Source organism: Lonchura striata, chromosome 23, assembly GCF_050655825.1.
Source record: "Lonchura striata isolate lonStrDom1 chromosome 23, ASM5065582v1, whole genome shotgun sequence".
NCBI lineage: Eukaryota > Metazoa > Chordata > Aves > Passeriformes > Estrildidae > Lonchura > Lonchura striata.
The window spans coordinates 2333247-2351799 of record NC_140725.1 but is presented as its reverse complement, the minus strand read 5'-3'; the positions used below and the strand labels follow the sequence as shown (position 1 = coordinate 2351799).

Sequence of the window (18553 nt, the reverse complement as noted above, 5' to 3'; positions counted from 1 at the left end):
GTTCTCCCTCATCACCAAAAAAGAAAATCTCATTAACCTATGGACTCTGAATGGAAGAAAAGACTGACTGCCGAAATCTTGGCCTCAGGCAGAATTTTCCCTATAAAAACTGAATTTTCCCTATAAAAACCGAATTTTCCCTATAAAAACCTCTTGTGCCAGGATGGAGGTGTGGGCATGGAGGAAAACCTCTGCTGAGGCTGGATTCTGGTGCCAACCCCAGGCTCAGCTCTGTTCCTTCCTTGTGGCTGGCTAGAGAGAATTAGATTGCAAAATAAATATTTTATTTTTTCCTATTAATTTGGCTGGACAAATTTTCATTTATAACATAGGGGTTGGTTTGTTCATTGGGATGTGGAGCGGGAGAACCCCCGAGCATCTTTTGGGTCTCGTTTTTCAGGGATTTCTGCGGGCCCTGGAATGGTCAGGTGGGAAAAATGAGATTAATTTTGTCTCTCCTTTTCCAGGAAAAGCCAGGCTGGGAAAAATGAGCTGAATTCCCGGTCACCTCCCCCTGCCGCCCCAAAAACCACCCGAACACCCAAATTTTTCCCCCCAGGGTGTCGCTGCCTCCCTCAAAGCCGCGATTTCCCAACTCCAGCTCTGCTGCTCCTGGAATTTCCCAATCCCCCGGCTCCGGCATGGGAGGAAGGACCTAATTAAAAAGGGAAATGAGGACGGGAGCGTAAAATCATCCAATTAATTTGATCTCATCACGGTTCATATTCCAGAGGAACTTTGAGATTAATTTTTTTTTAATTTTTATTTCGTGTTTTACTCCAAGTTCGGAGCCGCCAGCCGATGGATACGAGGGAAAGGCCGTGCGGAAGGAAGGGGGAAAAATGAGATTTAATTAAAAATCCACCTCTTAACTCGTGTGCCAGCGGCAGTGGTGGCACCGCTGTCCCCACACCTGGCAGCTGGTGGCAACAAAGGCGCCACGATGTTCTGAGCCAATTATCTTTAATTTATTTCGTGCTCATCAGCGCTTCCCCGCCGGGGGATTCGCAGTTTCCAGCGCTCTGCTGGGAGATCCCAGCGGGAATTTTTTCCCCTTCCCAGCTCCCGGTTCTCCATCCCCGAGGGATGCAGGGATCTCCCGGGTTTATTGGGGTTTTATCCTATTTTTATTGGGGTTTTATCCTATTTTTATCGGGGTTTTACCCTATTTTTATTGGGGTTTTATCCTATTTATATTGGGGGGGTTTTACCCCATAAAATCCCTTTTATTGGGGGTTTTATCCTATTTTTATCAGTGGTTTTACACAATAAAATCCCTTTTATCAGGGTTTTACTCTATTTTTATCAGGGGTTTCACACTACAAAGTCCCTTTTATCAAGATTTTATCAGGAGTTTTATCCTATTTTTATCGGGGTTTTACCCTATTTCTATTGGGAGTTTTACCCTATAAAGTTCCTTTTATCAGGATTTTATCAGGGGTTTTACCCTATAAAGTCCCTTTTATTGGGGTTTTACCCTATAAAGTCACTTTTATTGGGGTTTTACCCTATTTTTATCGAAAAATCCCAAATGCCAAAATAAACCCAAAATAAACCCAAAACAAACCCAAAACACCCCCAACCCCCCAAAAAACCCAACTCGCCTCCCCCCAAGAAAAACTTCCAAAACCCCAAACAACCCCCCAAAAAAACCCCAAACCTCCCCCAAAATAACCCAAGTCCCCCCTACAATCTATAATCTATATTCTATATTCCATATTCCATATTCCATAATCTAAAATCTATATTCTATATTCTATATTCCATATTCCATAATCTAAAATCTATATTATATATTCTATATTCTATGTTCCATATTCCATAATCTAAAATCTATATTCTATAATCTATAATCCATATTCCATATTCCATAATCTATAATCTATTGTCATGGTTTGACACTGGCACAATGCCAGCGCCCCCATGCAAATGCAATCTCTCCATTGAATGCTGTGAAACGGAATCGAGAACGGAGCAAAGCAGGCCCGAGCTTAACTACAGGAAAAAAAACTTTATGAAGCTACTATTACAAAAGAAAGAAGGGAAGGAAAAAGGAAAAAAAAGCACACAAAATTCAAAATGAGAACCTTGCAAAGCATTCCTCCTGCCACCACCCAACTCCAACAAACCACAGCGAGACACAACCTGGACCCCAATCAGGTTTCCACCCTCCAGACAATCGATCCTCAGTCCATCGAGGGGGACAGAGTCTCTCCTGTGCCACAGACCCCCAAAAACGCAGCTGGAACATCCTGAGCTTCCGTGTCACGCGTGGGAAAGTTCTCCATGGGGACCCTTCTCCTGTCCATGCTCGGTGCTCTCACCACCGCTGCACGGATGGACAGACTGCTTTTGGGATTTTCCCTTTCAAGGATGAGAAAACAACAGTTCAGTTTTTCATTGTTTGGGACCACAGTCCCCCCCATTTTCCCCTGGGGCCGAGGGTCCAAGAACAGAGATCTTCTTCTCTTCTCCTTCCTTTGAGGACAGGGGGCGCCACCACAAACCCCCTAACCTTTTCTCTGTTCACTCCACTTTTGTCTTTTCCCAGCTGAAGCAGGTCTCTTGACTCACTGGCATCCTCCCAAAATACAGTCTCTCTTGAAGGAGAAGATTGGTTCAGGTTGTGGCCAACACGGAAAAGTCCAGCCAAAAGCCACTCCTTGTCCCCCTCCCCTCTAGAATTCCTCCTTCCAACATCCCAGGGTCCAAGGTGTCCCTCTTCCTCTCTTTCAAACCGAGGAGGGGAAAGGAAAATTCCCAAAGCTTTCATTTCTCAGGAAGGGTTAAAAGTCCTGACTCCCAGGATGGATCGATGCCCGGACTCCGGCAGATCCCACGCACTGGGCACCTTGCGGCCACCCCCTGCTCCTCCTTCCCCACGGTGAAACTCCTGACAAAAACTGCTGCTGTGTCTTTCCCTCTCGGGAGAGAAACTCTTGGGGAGAACGGAGACATCCCAGATTTCTCCACCCTTCCATGTTCAGGGGGTTCCAGTCCCTCCACCCTTGGGCCCACCTCAGTCAGGCCACGGGCCGGGCAGGGGAGAGCACAGCACTGCACGCTGACCAGAACCAAAGAGAGCCAGTTCTCCTGGGAATTCTGCTTTTAACCCCTCTGGGTTCTCAGAGGCGAGTCCACCTTCCATTGGTCGATATCCAAATTGACCTCTTCCTTCCGCAAAAATTCTTTTCCCGTGTCAAACCACGACATCTATATTCTAGAACCTATTTCACACTTTTGTGGTCCCCAGTTTCTTTGGAGGCTTTGGAGGCCTTCTCCATGAACGAGGGTCAAAGTCAGACAGGGAAATATTCCCTTTTCCCTGGATTTTCTGGGATGGGACGAGCTTTTTTTGTCCCTTCCCACCCAACCCATTCCACGACTCCCCCTCCTAATTATTCCCCTTCATCTTCTCCTGCTCGTTAATTACTCCCTGCAGCTGCCGCCTTTATCCTCCACTTTTCCCGTGGATCCAGGAGTTTGTTTTCCTCCTTCCCGATGGATTTTTAATTGGCCGCCGCCCGCCGGGCTGTGGGGGCCCCTTTCGGCAGGAATCCGATGGAAATTCCTGGGATTTTGGCATTCCTGAGCTGCCTCGGCAGCTGGGAAATATTGGAAATAAAGAAATAAAACAGGATTGTATTCATGGAGAGCAGCGGGAGGCTCGCAGGTGAGCCTGAGCTGGGTCCTAAAAAAATCTGGGATTTGTCGGGAGCATCACCGGGAAAGAGAGGCTTAATCAAGCTTTGAATTAATTGCCCGCAATGCAGGCACTAATTAATGGATGCTGGTCCCATCTCCCCCCCACCCCCAGCCCGGGTTTTAACCCTTCGCAGGCTGGGCCCAGCCTCGCCCCGAGATCCCAAATCCCCAATCCCGGTGCTGGGAGGTTGGTGCCAACTTCTGCACCCCCAAATCCCAGTGCCAGGAGCCCCCAAATCCCCGTGACAGAACCCCCTAAATCCCTGTGCCAGGACCCCAAAAACCTCAGTGCCAGGACCCCAAATCCCAGTGCCAGGAGCCCCCAAATCCCCGTGACAGAACCCCCTAAATCCCTGTGCCAGGACCCCAAAAACCTCAGTGCCAGGACCCCAAATCCCAGTGCCAGGAGCCCCCAAATCCCCGTGACAGAACCCCCTAAATCCCTGTGCCAGGACCCCAAAAACCTCAGTGCCAGGACCCCCAAATCCCTGTGCCAGGACCCCCCAAAAACCCCCGAGTCCAGATCCCCCAAATCCTCATGCCAGGACCCCAAATCCCCGTGCCAGGAACTCCTCAAATCCCCATCCCAAGACCCCCAAACCTCCGTGCCAGGACCCCCCAAATCCCTGTGCCAGGACCCCAAATCCCCATCCCAGGACCCCCCAAATCCCCGTCCCAGAACCCCCCAAATCCCTGTGCCAGGACCCCAAATCCCCATCCCAGGACCCCAAATCCCCATCCCAGAACCCCCCAAATCCCCATCCCAGGACCCCCCAAATCCCCGTCCCAGGACCCCCCAAATCCCCATCCCAGGACCCCAAATCCCCATCCCAGGACCCCCCAAATCCCCATCCCAGGACCCCAAATCCCCATCCCAGGACCCCCCAAATCCCCGTCCCAGGACCCCCCAAATCCCCATCCCAGGACCCCAAATCCCCATCCCAGGACCCCCCAAATCCCCATCCCAGCACCCCCCAAATCCCCATCCCAGCACCCCCCAAATCCCCATCCCAAGAGCCCCCAAATCCCCATCCCAGGACCCCCCAAATCCCTGTGCCAGGACCCCCCAAATCCCCATCCCAGGACCCCCCAAATCCCCGTCCCAGGACCCCCCAAATCCCCATCCCAGGACCCCAAATCCCCATCCCAGGACCCCCCAAATCCCCGTCTCAGGACCCCCCAAATCCCCATCCCAGGACCCCCCAAATCCCCGTCCCAGGACCCCCCAAATCCCTGTGCCAGGACCCCCCAAATCCCCGTCCCAGGACCCCCCAAATCCCTGTGCCAGGCGCGTCCTCCCTGCAGGGGTGCCCAGGGCCGGGTGATTGACAGCTGTCACTCAAAGCCGTTTCTGGCCGCATTTTCCCGGCAGATGAATATTCATGAGATATTCATGAGATGTTTTCCCGCTACTGCGGGACCCTCGCCGTGAACCATTCACGGAAGAGCAGGAAAAATGCAAATTCCAGCGGGTTGGGATGGGGAACGGGCACCTCCAGGCCTGGCATCGGCCACCCCGACCCTCCCGCGCTGTGCCAGGTGCAGAAAGTTCTGGAAAAGGCAGGAAAAGATGGAGCTGCGCCTGAGCTCCCAGAGCTTTATCCCAAATCCAGACCCAAATTTGAATCCCTCCAGGGCTTCATCCCTAATCCAACACCACAACCTGAGCTCCCAGGGATTCATCCCAAATCCAAACCCAAATTTGAGTCCCTCCAGGGATTTGTCCCAAATCCAGCACCCCATCCTGATCTTCCAAGGTTTTATCCCAAATCCAACACCCCATCCCTATTCCCCCAGGGCTCCATCCCTAATCCTGCACCCCAGATTGAGCTCCTCAAAATTCCATCCCTAATCCAGCACCACATCCTGATCCCCCAAGGTTTCATTCCTACTCCTGCACCCCATCCCGATCCCTCCAGGGTTCCATCCCTAATCCAGGGCCCCATCCTGATCCCCCAAAATTTCATCCCTAATTCCGCACCCCAGATTGAGCTCCTCAAATTTTCATCCCTAATCCAGCACCAGATCCTGATCTGCCCAAAATTCCATCCCTAATCCTGCACCACATCCCGATCCCCCAAAATTCCATCCCTAATCCGGGGCCTCCTCCCGATCCCCTAGAGCTCCATCCCTACGGAATTAACCCTTCCCACGCCGCTTCCCACCCAGGCTGGAACATCCCCCAGGATCCCGGTCCCGGTGAATCCCTGGCGGCCCCGGGACCCCCATCCCGAGGGGGGCCGGGAGCGGAGGAGGAGGAGGAGGAGGAGGAAGAGGAGGAAGAGGAGGAGGAGGAGGAGGAGGAGGAAGAGGAGGAGGTGCCCGGCTCTTTCCCACGCTCGCTCCTCCCGCTGGCAATTCCCAGCTCACCTTCCCTGATCCCTCGGGAAGCCCGGCAGCGACGCGGGTCCCTCCTCCGCCTGCTCCCGGTTTTTCTGAGTTTGGAAAAGAAATGTTGGTGAGGAAGGAGAGCGGCGGAGGGCCGGGAAGCAATTAGCACCCGAAGAGGCGTAATTAACGCTCGGGATGCGAGCGGCGGGGAAGGAATCGAGCTCGCTGCGGGCGGGGTCGCGCCGCAACTCCGGAGCGTTCGCGGAACCGCGGGTGGAGCGCGGGATGGGAACCGCGGCTCGGTGCGGGAACCGCGGCTCGGGCCGGGAACCGCGGCTCGGGCCGGGAACCGCGGCTCGGTGCGGGACGGGAACCGCGGCTCGGTGCGGGAACCGCGGCTCGGGCCGGGAACCGCGGCTCGGTGCGGGAACCGCGGCTCGGTGCGGGACGGGAACCGCGGCTCGGGCCGGGACAGGAACCGCGGCTCGGTGCGGGAACCGCGGCTCGGTGCGGGAACCGCGGCTCGGGACGGGCCGAGCGCTGCCGCCGGGCCGGGCCGCGACGGACGGACGGACAGACGGACGAACAGAGGGGGGACAGACGGACAGAGGGGGGACAGACGGACGGATGGACAGTGGGGCGACAAGGGTGGGACAGATGGACAGTGAGGGGGCAGACAGACAGTGGGGGGACAGACAGACGGACAGAGGGGGGACAGATGGACAGACGGACGGATGGACAGAGGAGGGACAGATGGACAGACAGTGGGGGGACAAGGGTGGGACAGATGGACAGAGGGGGGACAATGGGGGGACAGACGGACAGACAGTGGGGGGACAAGGGTGGGGCAATGAAGGGACTGTGCTGGGACAGACGGACAGCAGGGGGACAGATGGACAGACAGTGGGGGCAGAATGGTGGGACAGACAGACAGTGAGGGGACACACAGACAGTGGGGGGACAGACAGACAGTGGGGGGATGGACAGAGGGGGGACAGATGGACAGACAGTGGGGGCAGAATGATGGGACAGACAGACATTGATAGGACAGGGGATCATGGTGGGACAATGGTGGGACCACGGCGGGACAGATGGACAGTGATGGGACAGACGGACAGACAGCACGGGGACAATGGGAGGACAGGGAACCGTGGTGGGACAGACGGACAGTGGGGGACAGACAGACAGACAGTGGGGGGACAATGGAGCGGCAATGGAGGGACCGTGCTGGGACAGACGGACGGTAGGGGGACAGACGGACAATGGTGGGACAGAGGGACAATTGTGAGACAATGACGGGACAGGAGATCATGGTGGGATGGAGGGACAGTGATGGGACAAAGGAATTTGGTGGGACAGAGGGACAACAATGGGACAATGATGGGACCATGGTGGGACAAAGGGACATGGTGGGACGGAGGGACAATGGTGGGACAGTGATGGAACAAGGGACCATGGTGGGACAGGGGGCCCTGGTGGGATGCAGGGACTGTGCTGGGACAGACGGACAGTGGTGGGACAGAGGGACAGTGATGGGACAGACGGACAATGGTGGGACAATGATGGGACAATGATGGGACAAGAAGACCTTGGTGAGACACAGGGATGTGGGGTGGGATGGAGGGACCACGGTGGGACAGTGATGGAACAAGGGACCATGGTGGGACAAGGGGACCTTGGTGGGACAGAGGGAAGGACAATGATGGAATGCGGGGACCATGATGGGACAAGGTGGGACAGGGGATCATGATGGGCCGGAGGGGCAATGATGGGACAATGAGGACCTTGGTGGGATAAAGGGATGTGGAGCAGGATGGAGGGACCGTGGTGGGACAAGGGGACCGTGGTGGGATGGAGGAACAACGATGGGACAGGGGACCCTGGTGGGATGCAGGGATCATTAATTATCCCTGATTTATCCAACCCAGCCACGTCAGAGCTCTGCCTGGAGGGCGCAGCTGCCCTTGGCCTCCTCCTCCTCCTTTTTCTTCCCAACCTTTTCCTTTCTTCTCCCCAGGATGGTTTTGATCTTTCCCCCCGAGTTCCAGCACCGCCTCCGTGCGTCCTTGCCGAGCTCCCCAAAATCCCTCCGGCTTCTCCACCTCCCTGGCGGCTGCTGAGCATCCAGGGGTTCACCGGGGGGATGGGGCCGGGATCCCCCAGATTTCCTGGGAATGCGGGGATGAAAGGGAAGCGGCCGGGCTGGGAAAGGTCCTGCGAGCAGCGCGGCGATCAAAGGCGGCCTCATCTCTTTTAATGAGGCTCCTGCGAGCGTTCCAGAAGCTTGGCAGGGAGGAAGGGGCTCCCACAGATCAAAGCCTGAGGAGCTGGGGGGGCTGGGAGAGGCAGAGGGAGGGAGAGACGGCTGGGAATAAAAAGATGGAGAGGCCGGGCATGAGGATCCGAGGGATCCACTCTGGAAATTCCCGGTGCTTGGGAAGGGGCTGAGCACCAGGGGGACGCGGGCAGAGCCACCAGAGCTGCCGAGGAACGTCCCCCGTGGCCAAATTTGGTGCTTTGCCCACCGTGCCGCTCCCAAATCCGGGAATAGGGGGCTCGGGAGGGACACGGACGCGGGGCTGGATCATCCCAGGAAGGGACAACCAAAATTCCCTCCCGCCCATCGGCGCTTGCCGCAAATCCCCAAATCCAGCGCCAAATCCCAGCTCCTGGGGGACACCAAAGGCAGGAGCAGGGCCTTGGGGTGCTCCCCAGGCTGGGATTTCCGCACCTGCAGGAAAAGATCCATCAGGAAGAGGACAAAGATGCAGCTCCCGGGGAGAATCCGGAGCCCCGAGCCCTCCCCGGCTCCTGGCGGAGATCAAATCCCTTTTTCTTTTATGAAGGATTTATCACGTTTGGATTGAAAGCACCGAGGAAGATTTCCCCGTTTGGAGAAACCTCTGGATTCATGTCCCGAGCTTGGGAACATCACAACAAGGAACTGCAGACAGAGGCACGAGGAGAAGTGATCCCACTGCTTTTCCAGGACCAGGAATTCCAGGATGAATCCCAGAGCCCTGCTGCCCCTTGGGATGCAGGAAAATCCCAGGGATTGCTGGAGAGATGAAAATTCCTTGGGTTCTTGAAACTTAGGGATTTTATTTTTTTCCAGAGGAGGGAAAAGGGGATGGATGAATCCCAGCACTGCTGCGGGGCAGACCCTGAAGCTGCAGCAGCTCCACAGCCAAGGATTTCCATGGAAAAAAGCAATTCCCAGCTGCTGATCCTTCAGGCCTTTTCCCGGGAATGGCTCGGCAGCAGCTCAATCCAGCAGGGAGGGATGAGGAATAAAAACCCTCAGGGAAAGGTGGGAAATGCTGGAGAGGGGCTGGGAAGTGTGGAAAAGGGGGGGCCCACACCGGGATCTGCTGTGTCCCCACCTGGGAATATCCCAGGGGACCTCTGGGAATTCCAGGCCTTCATCACGGAATTGTTTGGGTTGGAAAGGATCTTAAAATCCCTCTCATTCCTGGGACACCTCCCGTTATCCCAGGCTGCTCCAAGCTGGCCTTGGACACTTCCAGGAATTCCATCCCAGCCAGGAATCCCTTCCCAAAATCCCATCCCAATCTCCTCTTTCCCAGTTTGAAGCTATTCCCTGGGTCCTGTCCTTCCAGGTATTCCATCCCAGACAGGAATCCCTTCCCAAAATCCCATCCCAAAATTCCCTTTCCCAGTCTGAAGCCATTCCCTGGGTCCTGTCCCTCCAGGCCTTGGACAATTCCAGGAATTCCATGGCAGGAGGAGGCACACGGCGCTGGAATTCCAGCCTGTGCCTCCTCCTGCTGCTGCTTCCAGCTCCGTTATTCCCATTCCGCGGCTCCTGGGAAAAAATTAAATCCCAATTGCTGCGAGCGAGGCACGGCGAGCATGTAACTGCGGGCCGTTAATTAGCGAGCCGTAATTAGATACGGCGCTGCCTGTAAATCCAATTACCTGGGATTAGCGGCGGGCCGGGAGCCGGATTGGGTCCTTCCCCTTCCTTCAACTTTATCCCGGCCCTTTTCTCCCGAGGAAAGCTGGGAAGGACTCCAGCTCCAAAATCCTTCTTCCCGGTCCTTTTCTCCTGCTGGGATGAGGAAAATCGGGAAAGCCTCCAGTTCATTATGACAGCCCCAAATTCCCCCCAAAATCCTTTTTCCCATTCCCTTTTTCCTGTTGAGCTGGGAAGCGTCTCCAGCTCCTTATGACAGCCCTAAATTCTCCCCAAAATCCTTCTCCCAATCCCTTTTCCCATCCCAGGAGGCTGCCAGAGCTGCCCAGATCCATAAAGATTAAATAACATATTTTAAATACATATATATATATTTAACTACATGGAACAATCATCCACAGATAAAACCTGGAGTCGTTTTCCAAGGAGAACGAGGTAATTCCAGCTCCGTTTTTATGGCGTTTTGGGCTATAAAGTTTCTGGAGTCTCCTGGGAATTGGAGCAAAGGCTGGGCTGGGAGGAGGTGATTTGGGATGGTTCTAGGGAAGGAAAGGGGAAAAGGAGGAAAGAGGAAAAAAGGAGGAAAGGGGAAAAAGGGGGAAAGGGAAGGGGGAAAAGGAGGAAAGGGGGAAAAAAAAGGGAAAGAAATTGAGGAAAATGGGGAAAAGGAAAGGGGAAAAAGGGGAAAGGAAAGGGGAAAAGAGGGGGAAAGGGAAGGGGAAAAAAGGGGGGAAAGGGAAGGGGAAAAGGAAGGGAAAAAGGGGGAAAGAAATGGGAAAAAAGGGGGAAGGGGAAAAAGGGGGAAAGGGAAGTGGAGAAAAGGGGGAAAGGGGGAAAAAGGAGAAAGGGAAGGGAAAAAAGGAGGAAAGAGGGAAAGAAAAGGGGGAAAAAGGGGGAAGGGGAAAAAAGGGAAGGGAAAGGAAAGGAAAGGAAAGGAAAGGAAAGGAAAGGAAAGGAAAGGAAAGGAAAGGAAAGGAAAGGAAAGGAGGAAAGGAAAGGGAGAGAAGGAATCCCGCTGTGCCCACGCCTGTCGTCGGGCAGGAGGGCACAGAAGAGCCCGGGAGGGGCAGAGGGAAGCTCGGCCCCTGTCCTGCCGCAGGCGCTGAATTCTCCCCCCGCCACAAATCCCTCTTTGGGATTCCAAAGCCCATCCGGGGTGCTCATCCCGTGTTCCAGAGCCCCAAAATGCGGGGGCCCGGCCAGGCTCCGGCCGTGCCCGGGCTGCTGCTGCCCTCTGCCGCGGGAAGCTGTGCCAGGGAATTCTTTCCTCCTCCCGGGAAAAGCTCCGATTCCTGCCGGGATTGAGGCGCTCGGGGCGGGCTCGGCATGCCCGGAACGCTGCGGGAACGCCGGGCGGGCTCTGCACCCCAAAATAAAGGGCTCTGGATGCCGGGACAAGCATGGTGTGGGAGCCAGGGTAGGGATGCTCTGGGATCAGGGATGCTCTGGGAGCCAGGGATTCTCTGGGATCCAGGACAAGGATTCTCTGGGATCAGGGATGCTCTGGGAGCCAGGGATTCTCTGGGATCCAGGGTCAGGATTCTCTGGGATCAGGGATGCTCTGGGAGCCAGGGATTCTCTGGGATCCAGGGTCAGGATTCTCTGGGATCCAGGGTCAGGATTCTCTGGGATCCAGGGTCAGGATTCTCTGGGATCCAGGACAAGGATTCTCTGGGATCCAGGGTCAGGGATTCTCTGAGATCCAGTGTCAGGGATTCTCTGGGATCCAGTGTCAGGGATTCTCTGGGATCCAGGGTCAGGATTCTCTGGGATCCAGGGTCAGGATTCTCTGGGATCCATAATCAGGTCCCATCCAGTCCCTTTCCAGTCCCCACCAGTCCCGCTGTGCCCATCCCTGCACATCTCCCCAGGCCCTATTAACCATCATTAATTAAGCCTGTGGATGATCTAATTAGAAATGAGGCTAGATTTGATTTCCCTTTTAATTAATTGCTGTTATTTCCACGCGGCGGCTGCCCTGGCGCGGTCCCGAGGGACGGGGGTTACAGCAGGACAGGGAAAGAAGGGGAAAATATCCTCAATTTTTCCTGGTTTGGGGAAAACTTTCACAGGGATGGGGTGGGAACTGGGGAATGGAATGTGGGAACTGGGGAATGGAATGTGGGAATTGGGGAATGGAATGGGAATTGGGATCTGGAGTGTGGAATTGGGGCCTGGAACGTGGAAACAGGGGAGTGGAATGTGAAATTGGGGTCTGGAATGTGGAAATTTGGGCCTGGAATGTAAAATTTGGGTCTGGAATGTGGAAACTGGGGAATGGAATGTGAAATCCTTGCTGTAAATCCTCTATTCCATCTGGAACCCCATTACTCCCACTGGAACTCCTTTCTTCCACCTGAAATCCTTGCTGGAACCCCATTATTCCCCCTGTAACTCCATTATTCCACCTGGAATCCTTGCTGTAGCTCCATTATTCCCCTTGGAACACCATTATTCCCCCTGGAACCTCATTATTCCTCCTGTAACCCCATTATTCCCGCTGTAACCCCATTATTCCCCCTGTAACCCCATTATTCCCTCTGTAACCCCGTTATTCCCTCTGTAACCCCGTTATTCCCTCTGTAACCCCATTATTCCCGCTGTAACCCCATTATTCCCCCTGTAACCCCATTATTCCCTCTGTAACCCCGTTATTCCTGCTGTAACCCCATTATTCCCTCTGTAACCCCGTTATTCCCCCTGTAACCTCGTTATTCCCGCTGTAACCCCATTATTCCACCTGGAATCCTTGCTGGAACACCATTATTCCCGCTGTAACCCCATTATTCCCCCTGTAACCCCGTTATTCCTGCTGTAACCCCTCTATTCCCCCTGTAACACCATTATTCCCTCTGTAACCCCATTATTCCCTCTGTAACCCCGTTATTCCCACTGTAACCCCATTATTCCCCCTGTAACCCCGTTATTCCCCCTGTAACCCCATTATTCCCTCTGTAACCCCGTTATTCCACCTGTAGCCCCCCGCCCGGCGCCCGAAGGTGGCAGCTGTCCCCGCTCCCCTCCAGGGTGACACTTCCCATCCCTCCCCGCATCCCGCCGGTTGCCGTGGCAACGCTTTGGGAAGAAGGGAGGCTCATCATCAGTTTCTCTATGGAATTAAAAAAACCCAAAAAAATTCAAAAAACCCTCGGATGAAATTTTGTTTCCTCCCCGCCGCCTGAAACGTCGCGGATTTGTCCCTGACCCTTCGGTGTTGGCGGATTATCCGGGGCCGCTTCCCAATCCCAAAATGAATTTTCCTGCTGTTTTTAGGGAATCCCCGGCATCGATTCATCCCGAATAAAGCACGGAAAGCTGGAAAAAGCAATTCCCAAAGCTCCAGGAATGCGGAGCCTCCCGTCCAACCCAAACCTGCCCCAGGCGCAGCGTGAGGCCGAATCCTCCCGTCCCACCACTCGCTGCCTGGGAGAAGAGCCAATCCCAGCTGGCCACGAACTTCCTCCAGGCAATTGTAGGTGGGACTCAGATTCAGGCAAAGAAACGGAGAGTTTCTAGCCAGGCAAAAAGCCTGGGAAAGAATTTAAATAATTCTTTGTCTCTCTTGTTGTTCACATTGTTTATAGTTAAGTTCTAGCACTGTGTGTCAAGCACTGTACACCAGTGGTGTGAGTTATTTTCACTTCAGGACCAATGGAGTTGGTCCTCACAGAGCTCTGTATAAAAGAGCAGGGTATTTTGAATAAATGGAGTTTTACTCTCACAGCCTTCTGATCAGAGTTCTCTTCATTCCCATCCTGCCTTGACAACAATTGCAGAGTGAGAATGTCTCACCTGAGTGTCCTCTTCTGACATTCCCCACCTCACACAGCCCTGAATATCAGCTGGCCCAGAGATCCGAGGCTGTGAGGGGAGGAATGTCAGGAGATGTAAAGATTCCCAAAAGAGGCTCTTACCCCAGATACGTTGGTTCAGCTCTCTTTATTCTGTGGTGTCCAAGGGGCAAAAGAGCAGAACAGGAAATGTCAGGGGTCTGTATGGACTTTGGGCAGGGTCGGGGCAGGAAGGAGGGTCCAGGGGTATCAGATCAGAGTCCCGGGGAAGGGACACAGCGTGCCAGGAGCTCACTGTGACACTTCTCCAGCTTCACCAACACCAGCCCTCTCAGCCCCTCCTCGTACAATTTCCTTCCTAGACTCTTCAGCTTCGCTGCCCGCTCTGCACAAAATCCAGGACCTCAACGTCTCCCTCGAACTGAAGGGCCCAAAACTGAACGCGGGAGTCGAGGTGTAGCCTCACCTGTGCTGAGCACAAGGGAACCATCATTTCCGTGCTCCTGCTGCCCACGGGATTTTTGATGCAAGCCAGGATGGCATTGCCCACCTGGGCACACACTGGCTCCTGGTCGGTCCAGGTCGTTTTTATTGGGTCACTCTTTTTATCTCTACCTAAATCTCCCCCGGTGCAGCTTTCAGCCGTTCCCATGCGGTGTCTGACCGGATCCCGTGAAGAAATCAGTAATTACGTTCAGACCAAGGTGGTCCCTGAAGTCTCTCAATTGTTGTTAATTAAACAGCAATCTGCTGTTTCCAAGGGGAAAAAAAAAAAATCCTGGGATCAATCCTGCCGAGCAATTCCAGGCAGGACAGGCAGGATGAGCCCCAGGAAAGCAGAGCGGGTTTCTGAGTCAGGCAGAGGGAGGGATGTGAGAAAACCGGGAAGGAAATGCCAAACAAATCACAGATTCCCTTTTTTTTAATTTTTTTTTTTTTCCCCCAGTTTTTTGTGGCTCTGCCAAGGCCCCTTCCCACACAGGCCAATCCTCCTCCTTCCCCTCACATCCAGGAGTTTTTCGGGATCCCTTCCCACCCTGCTGACGTGTTCCCTGCAGGATGAGACTCCAGGAACGCTCCACAGCTTTTTAAAAGTCACTCAGGAGCTGGGAAAACCGAGCTGGAGCATCCGTGATCCCTCTCTCTCCCAGGACAGGAGATTCCCAGCCACATCCATCAGCCTGGAATTCCCATCCCTTTTCCAGGGATGGGAATTTTAATTTTTTCCAGGGCAAAAAAGGCCTTCCTGGAAAAGCAGGGGTCCCTCATCAGGAAATCCCTGAGGAAATGGGATGGAAAGGATGCAGACACTTCCACTGCCCCAGGCTGCTCCAAACCCTGGCCTTGAACACTTCCAGGGATCCAGGAGCAGCCACAGCTTCTCTGGGAATCCCAAACTGGGATTTGGGGGATCCAAAAATCCCAGTTTTGCAGCGCGAAATTGTGTGGGCGTCCCAAACGTTGGGATTAGGAAATCCAGCCAGAGTGCAAAGAGTGCAGAGCACACATTCCATGGAGAACACATTCCATGGAGAACACGTTCCATGGAGAACACGTTCCATGGAGAACACGTTCCATGGAGAACACGTTTCATGGATCAAGCAGATTTCATGGATGACACAGGTTTCATGGAGAACGCAGATTTCATGGATAATGCAGATTTCATGGAGAATGCATGTTTCATGGAGAACAAGTTTCCTGGATAATGGAGATTTCATGGAGAACGCAATTTAATGGATAGCACAGATTTCATGGGGAATGCACATTTCCTGAAGAACACGGATTTCATGGATAACGCAGGTTTCATGGATAATGGAAGTTTCATGGAGAATGCAGATTTCACGGAGAACACATTTCATGGATCAAGCAGATTTCGTGGAGAATGCAGGTTTCATGGAGAATAGAGATTTCATGGATAATGCAGATTCCATGGAGGACACTTTTATGGATAACACAGATTTCATGGATAACACAGATTTCATGGATAACACCAATTTCATGGAGAACAGATGGGTTCATGGAGAATGGAGGTTTCATGGATAATGCAGATTTCATGGAGAATAGAGATTTCATGGATAATGCAGGTTTCATGGATAACACCAATTTCATGGAGAACAGATGAGTTCATGGATAATGGAGGTTTCATGGAGAATGCAGGTTTCCTGGATAACACAGGTTTCATGGATAACACAGATTTCCTGGATAACACAGATTTCATGGATAATGCAGATTTCCTGGATAACACAGGTTTCATGGATAACACACATTACATGGATAACACAGATTTCATGGATAATGCAGATTTCCTGGATAACAGATTTCCTGGATCACGCAGATTTCCTGGATCACGCAGATTTCCTGGATCACACAGGTTTCCTGGATCACGCAGATTTCCTGGATAACAGATTTCCTGGATAACAGATTTCCTGGATCACACAGATTTCCTGGATCACACAGGTTTCCTGGATCACGCAGATTTCCTGGATCACACAGATTTCCTGGATCATGCAGGTTTCCTGGATAACAGATTTCCTGGATAACAGATTTCCTGGATCACGCAGGTTTCACTGAGCCACACCGGCAACACGGCGCCGGCACCGAGCAGGCCGAGCTCCGTGTCCTGCCAGGCTCCAGCCAGGAAATCGCCTCGGGAAACTCCAGATCCATTCCTGCTCCTTCTCCCGGGGGGCTCGGAGCAGGCCTGGATGGAATTCCGCTCCCTCCGCGCCCCCGGGTCCGTCAGCTGTCACATTTTGGGAGCAGCAGGGCGGTGAGGGAGCGGCTCCCGCGGCACTACAGCCCCGCGGGCACAGCCAGGAGCGCTCCAAGAGCAATTCCTGCTGCACTTCCAGTCGGGAATTGATCCCTGCGACGTCGCGTTTATTGCCGGCATCAAAAACTGGGTGAGCGAGGGCGCTGCAGGGATTCTGCAAACATCCCGGGAAAAGGGACGGAGCAGCACGGAGCCGCCTGCTTTTCCATAGGGGCCAGCTGCTTTTCCATAGGGACAGGATTTCCATAGGGGCCAGCTGCTTTTCCATAGGGACAGGATTTCCATAGGAGCCGGCTGCTTTTCCATAGGGGCCAGCTGCTTTTCCATAGGGACAGGATTTCCATAGGGACCTGCTGCTTTTCCATAGGGACAGGATTTCCATAGGGGCCAGCTGCTTTTCCATAGGGACAGGATTTCCATAGGAGCCGGCTGCTTTTCCATAGGGGCCTGCTGCTTTTCCATAGGGACAGGATTTCCATAGGAGCCGGCTGCTTTTCCATAGGGGCCAGCTGCTTTTCCATAGGGACAGGATTTCCATAGGGACCTGCTGCTTTTCCATAGGGACAGGATTTCCATAGGGGCCAGCTGCTTTTCCATAGGGACAGGATTTCCATAGGAGCCGGCTGCTTTTCCATAGGGGCCTGCTGCTTTTCCATAGGGACAGGATTTCCATAGGAGCCGGCTGCTTTTCCATAGGGGCCAGCTGCTTTTCCATAGGGACAGGATTTCCATAGGGACCTGCTGCTTTTCCATAGGGACAGGATTTCCATAGGGGCCAGCTGCTTTTCCATAGGGACAGGATTTCCATAGGGGCCAGCTGCTTTTCCATAGGAGCCTGCTGCTTTTCCATAGGGACAGGATTTCCATAAGGGCCAGCTGCTTTTCCATAGGGGCAGGATTTCCATAGGAGCTGGCTGCTTTTCCATAGGGGCCTGCTGGTTTTCCATAGGAGCCTGCTGGTTTTCCATAGGGACAGGATTTCCATAGGGACCTGCTAGTTTTCCATAGGAGCCTGCTGCTTTTCCATAGGGACAGGATTTCCATAGGAGCCGGCTGCTTTTCCATAGGGGCCTGCTGGTTTTCCATAGGGGCAGGATTTCCATAGGAGCCTCCTGCTTTTCCATAGGAGCCTGCTGGTTTTCCATAGGATCCGTCTGCTTTTCCATAGGAGCCTGCTGGTTTTCCATAGGGACAGGATTTCCACAGGGGCAGGTTTTCCATAGGAGCAGGGAAGGAGCAGGGATGGAGCAGGGATGGAGCATTTTTTAAAAAAACAAACAGGTTTGTTAAAAAAACAAACCAAAACCCCTAAAAAACCAGGAGCTGGAATTTCCAGTCTCCCCTCTCAGGGGTTTCATTCTCTCACAGCCAACAGGGATAAAAATTCGTTCTGAGAGTGGGAAAAATCCGATAAATGTTGGAAAGACAAAACCCATTTGTAAGGAGATTTCTCTGACGGCAGCAGAGCAAAGCTGATCGTTATCAGTGAAAAACCAGGGGAGGAAAAAAGCACCTGAAATTAATTTAAATAAATTAAACAGATCAACTTCTGTTAAAAAAAAAAAAAATCCAGGCAAAAAAAAAAGCACCTGAAATAATTTAATTTACTTAAACAGATCAACAGTGTTCTAGTGCTAAGATAAGAGGAAATATTGGTATTCAGGAGCCCAAAAATCCCATTTTTACCCCAAAACAATTCCCCCATTCAGGTGCTGCCAGGTCAAGCCTCATCCACAAAAGTTTTGGCAAAAGCTCCTGGGAAAGGTCAGAGCTGTTGTTTGGGCTCTTTCAAGGTAAATTTCCACCTCTTTTTATTTTTTTTTAATTTTTTGTGTTTTTTTTTTTAACAGATAAAAGAATTGTTCCTTTTTCCCTGCTAAAATCAGCTTTTCCCAGCAGCACTTCCAAACCGCGGGGCACAAACTCTTGGAGATAATTAAACCCAATTAAAGGCAATTTTTTTTTTGTTTTTTTGGTTTTTTGTTTTTTTTGACCATGAATGAGCTGCAATAAATG

The 18553-nt window shown here is 52.9% G+C and overlaps 1 protein-coding gene and 2 long non-coding RNA genes across 3 annotated transcripts; 1 reads left to right on the top strand and 2 right to left on the bottom strand.

The window, feature by feature from the left end:
* Positions 1–4942: 4942 nt before the first annotated feature.
* LOC146765553 (uncharacterized) lies at positions 4943–8660 on the bottom strand. The gene is made up of 3 exons (XM_085560012.1): positions 8512–8660; positions 6076–6576; positions 4943–5256 (listed from the first exon to the last, which is right to left on the bottom strand). Exons 1-3 carry the CDS (start codon positions 8658–8660, stop codon positions 5115–5117), a joined length of 792 nt encoding a protein of 263 aa, XP_085416138.1. The 3' UTR covers positions 4943–5114.
* Positions 8661–9113: 453 nt separating this feature from the next.
* On the bottom strand, positions 9114–13314 carry LOC146765552 (uncharacterized). Its single transcript, XR_014949915.1, has 3 exons — positions 13179–13314; positions 9976–10108; positions 9114–9862 (listed from the first exon to the last, which is right to left on the bottom strand). It is a non-coding gene; the product is annotated as an uncharacterized LOC146765552 (long non-coding RNA).
* Positions 9800–13694, top strand: LOC144247541 (uncharacterized). The gene is made up of 2 exons (XR_014949914.1): positions 9800–10408; positions 13247–13694. It is a non-coding gene; the product is annotated as an uncharacterized LOC144247541 (long non-coding RNA).
* The last annotated feature ends 4859 nt before the right edge of the window (positions 13695–18553 follow it).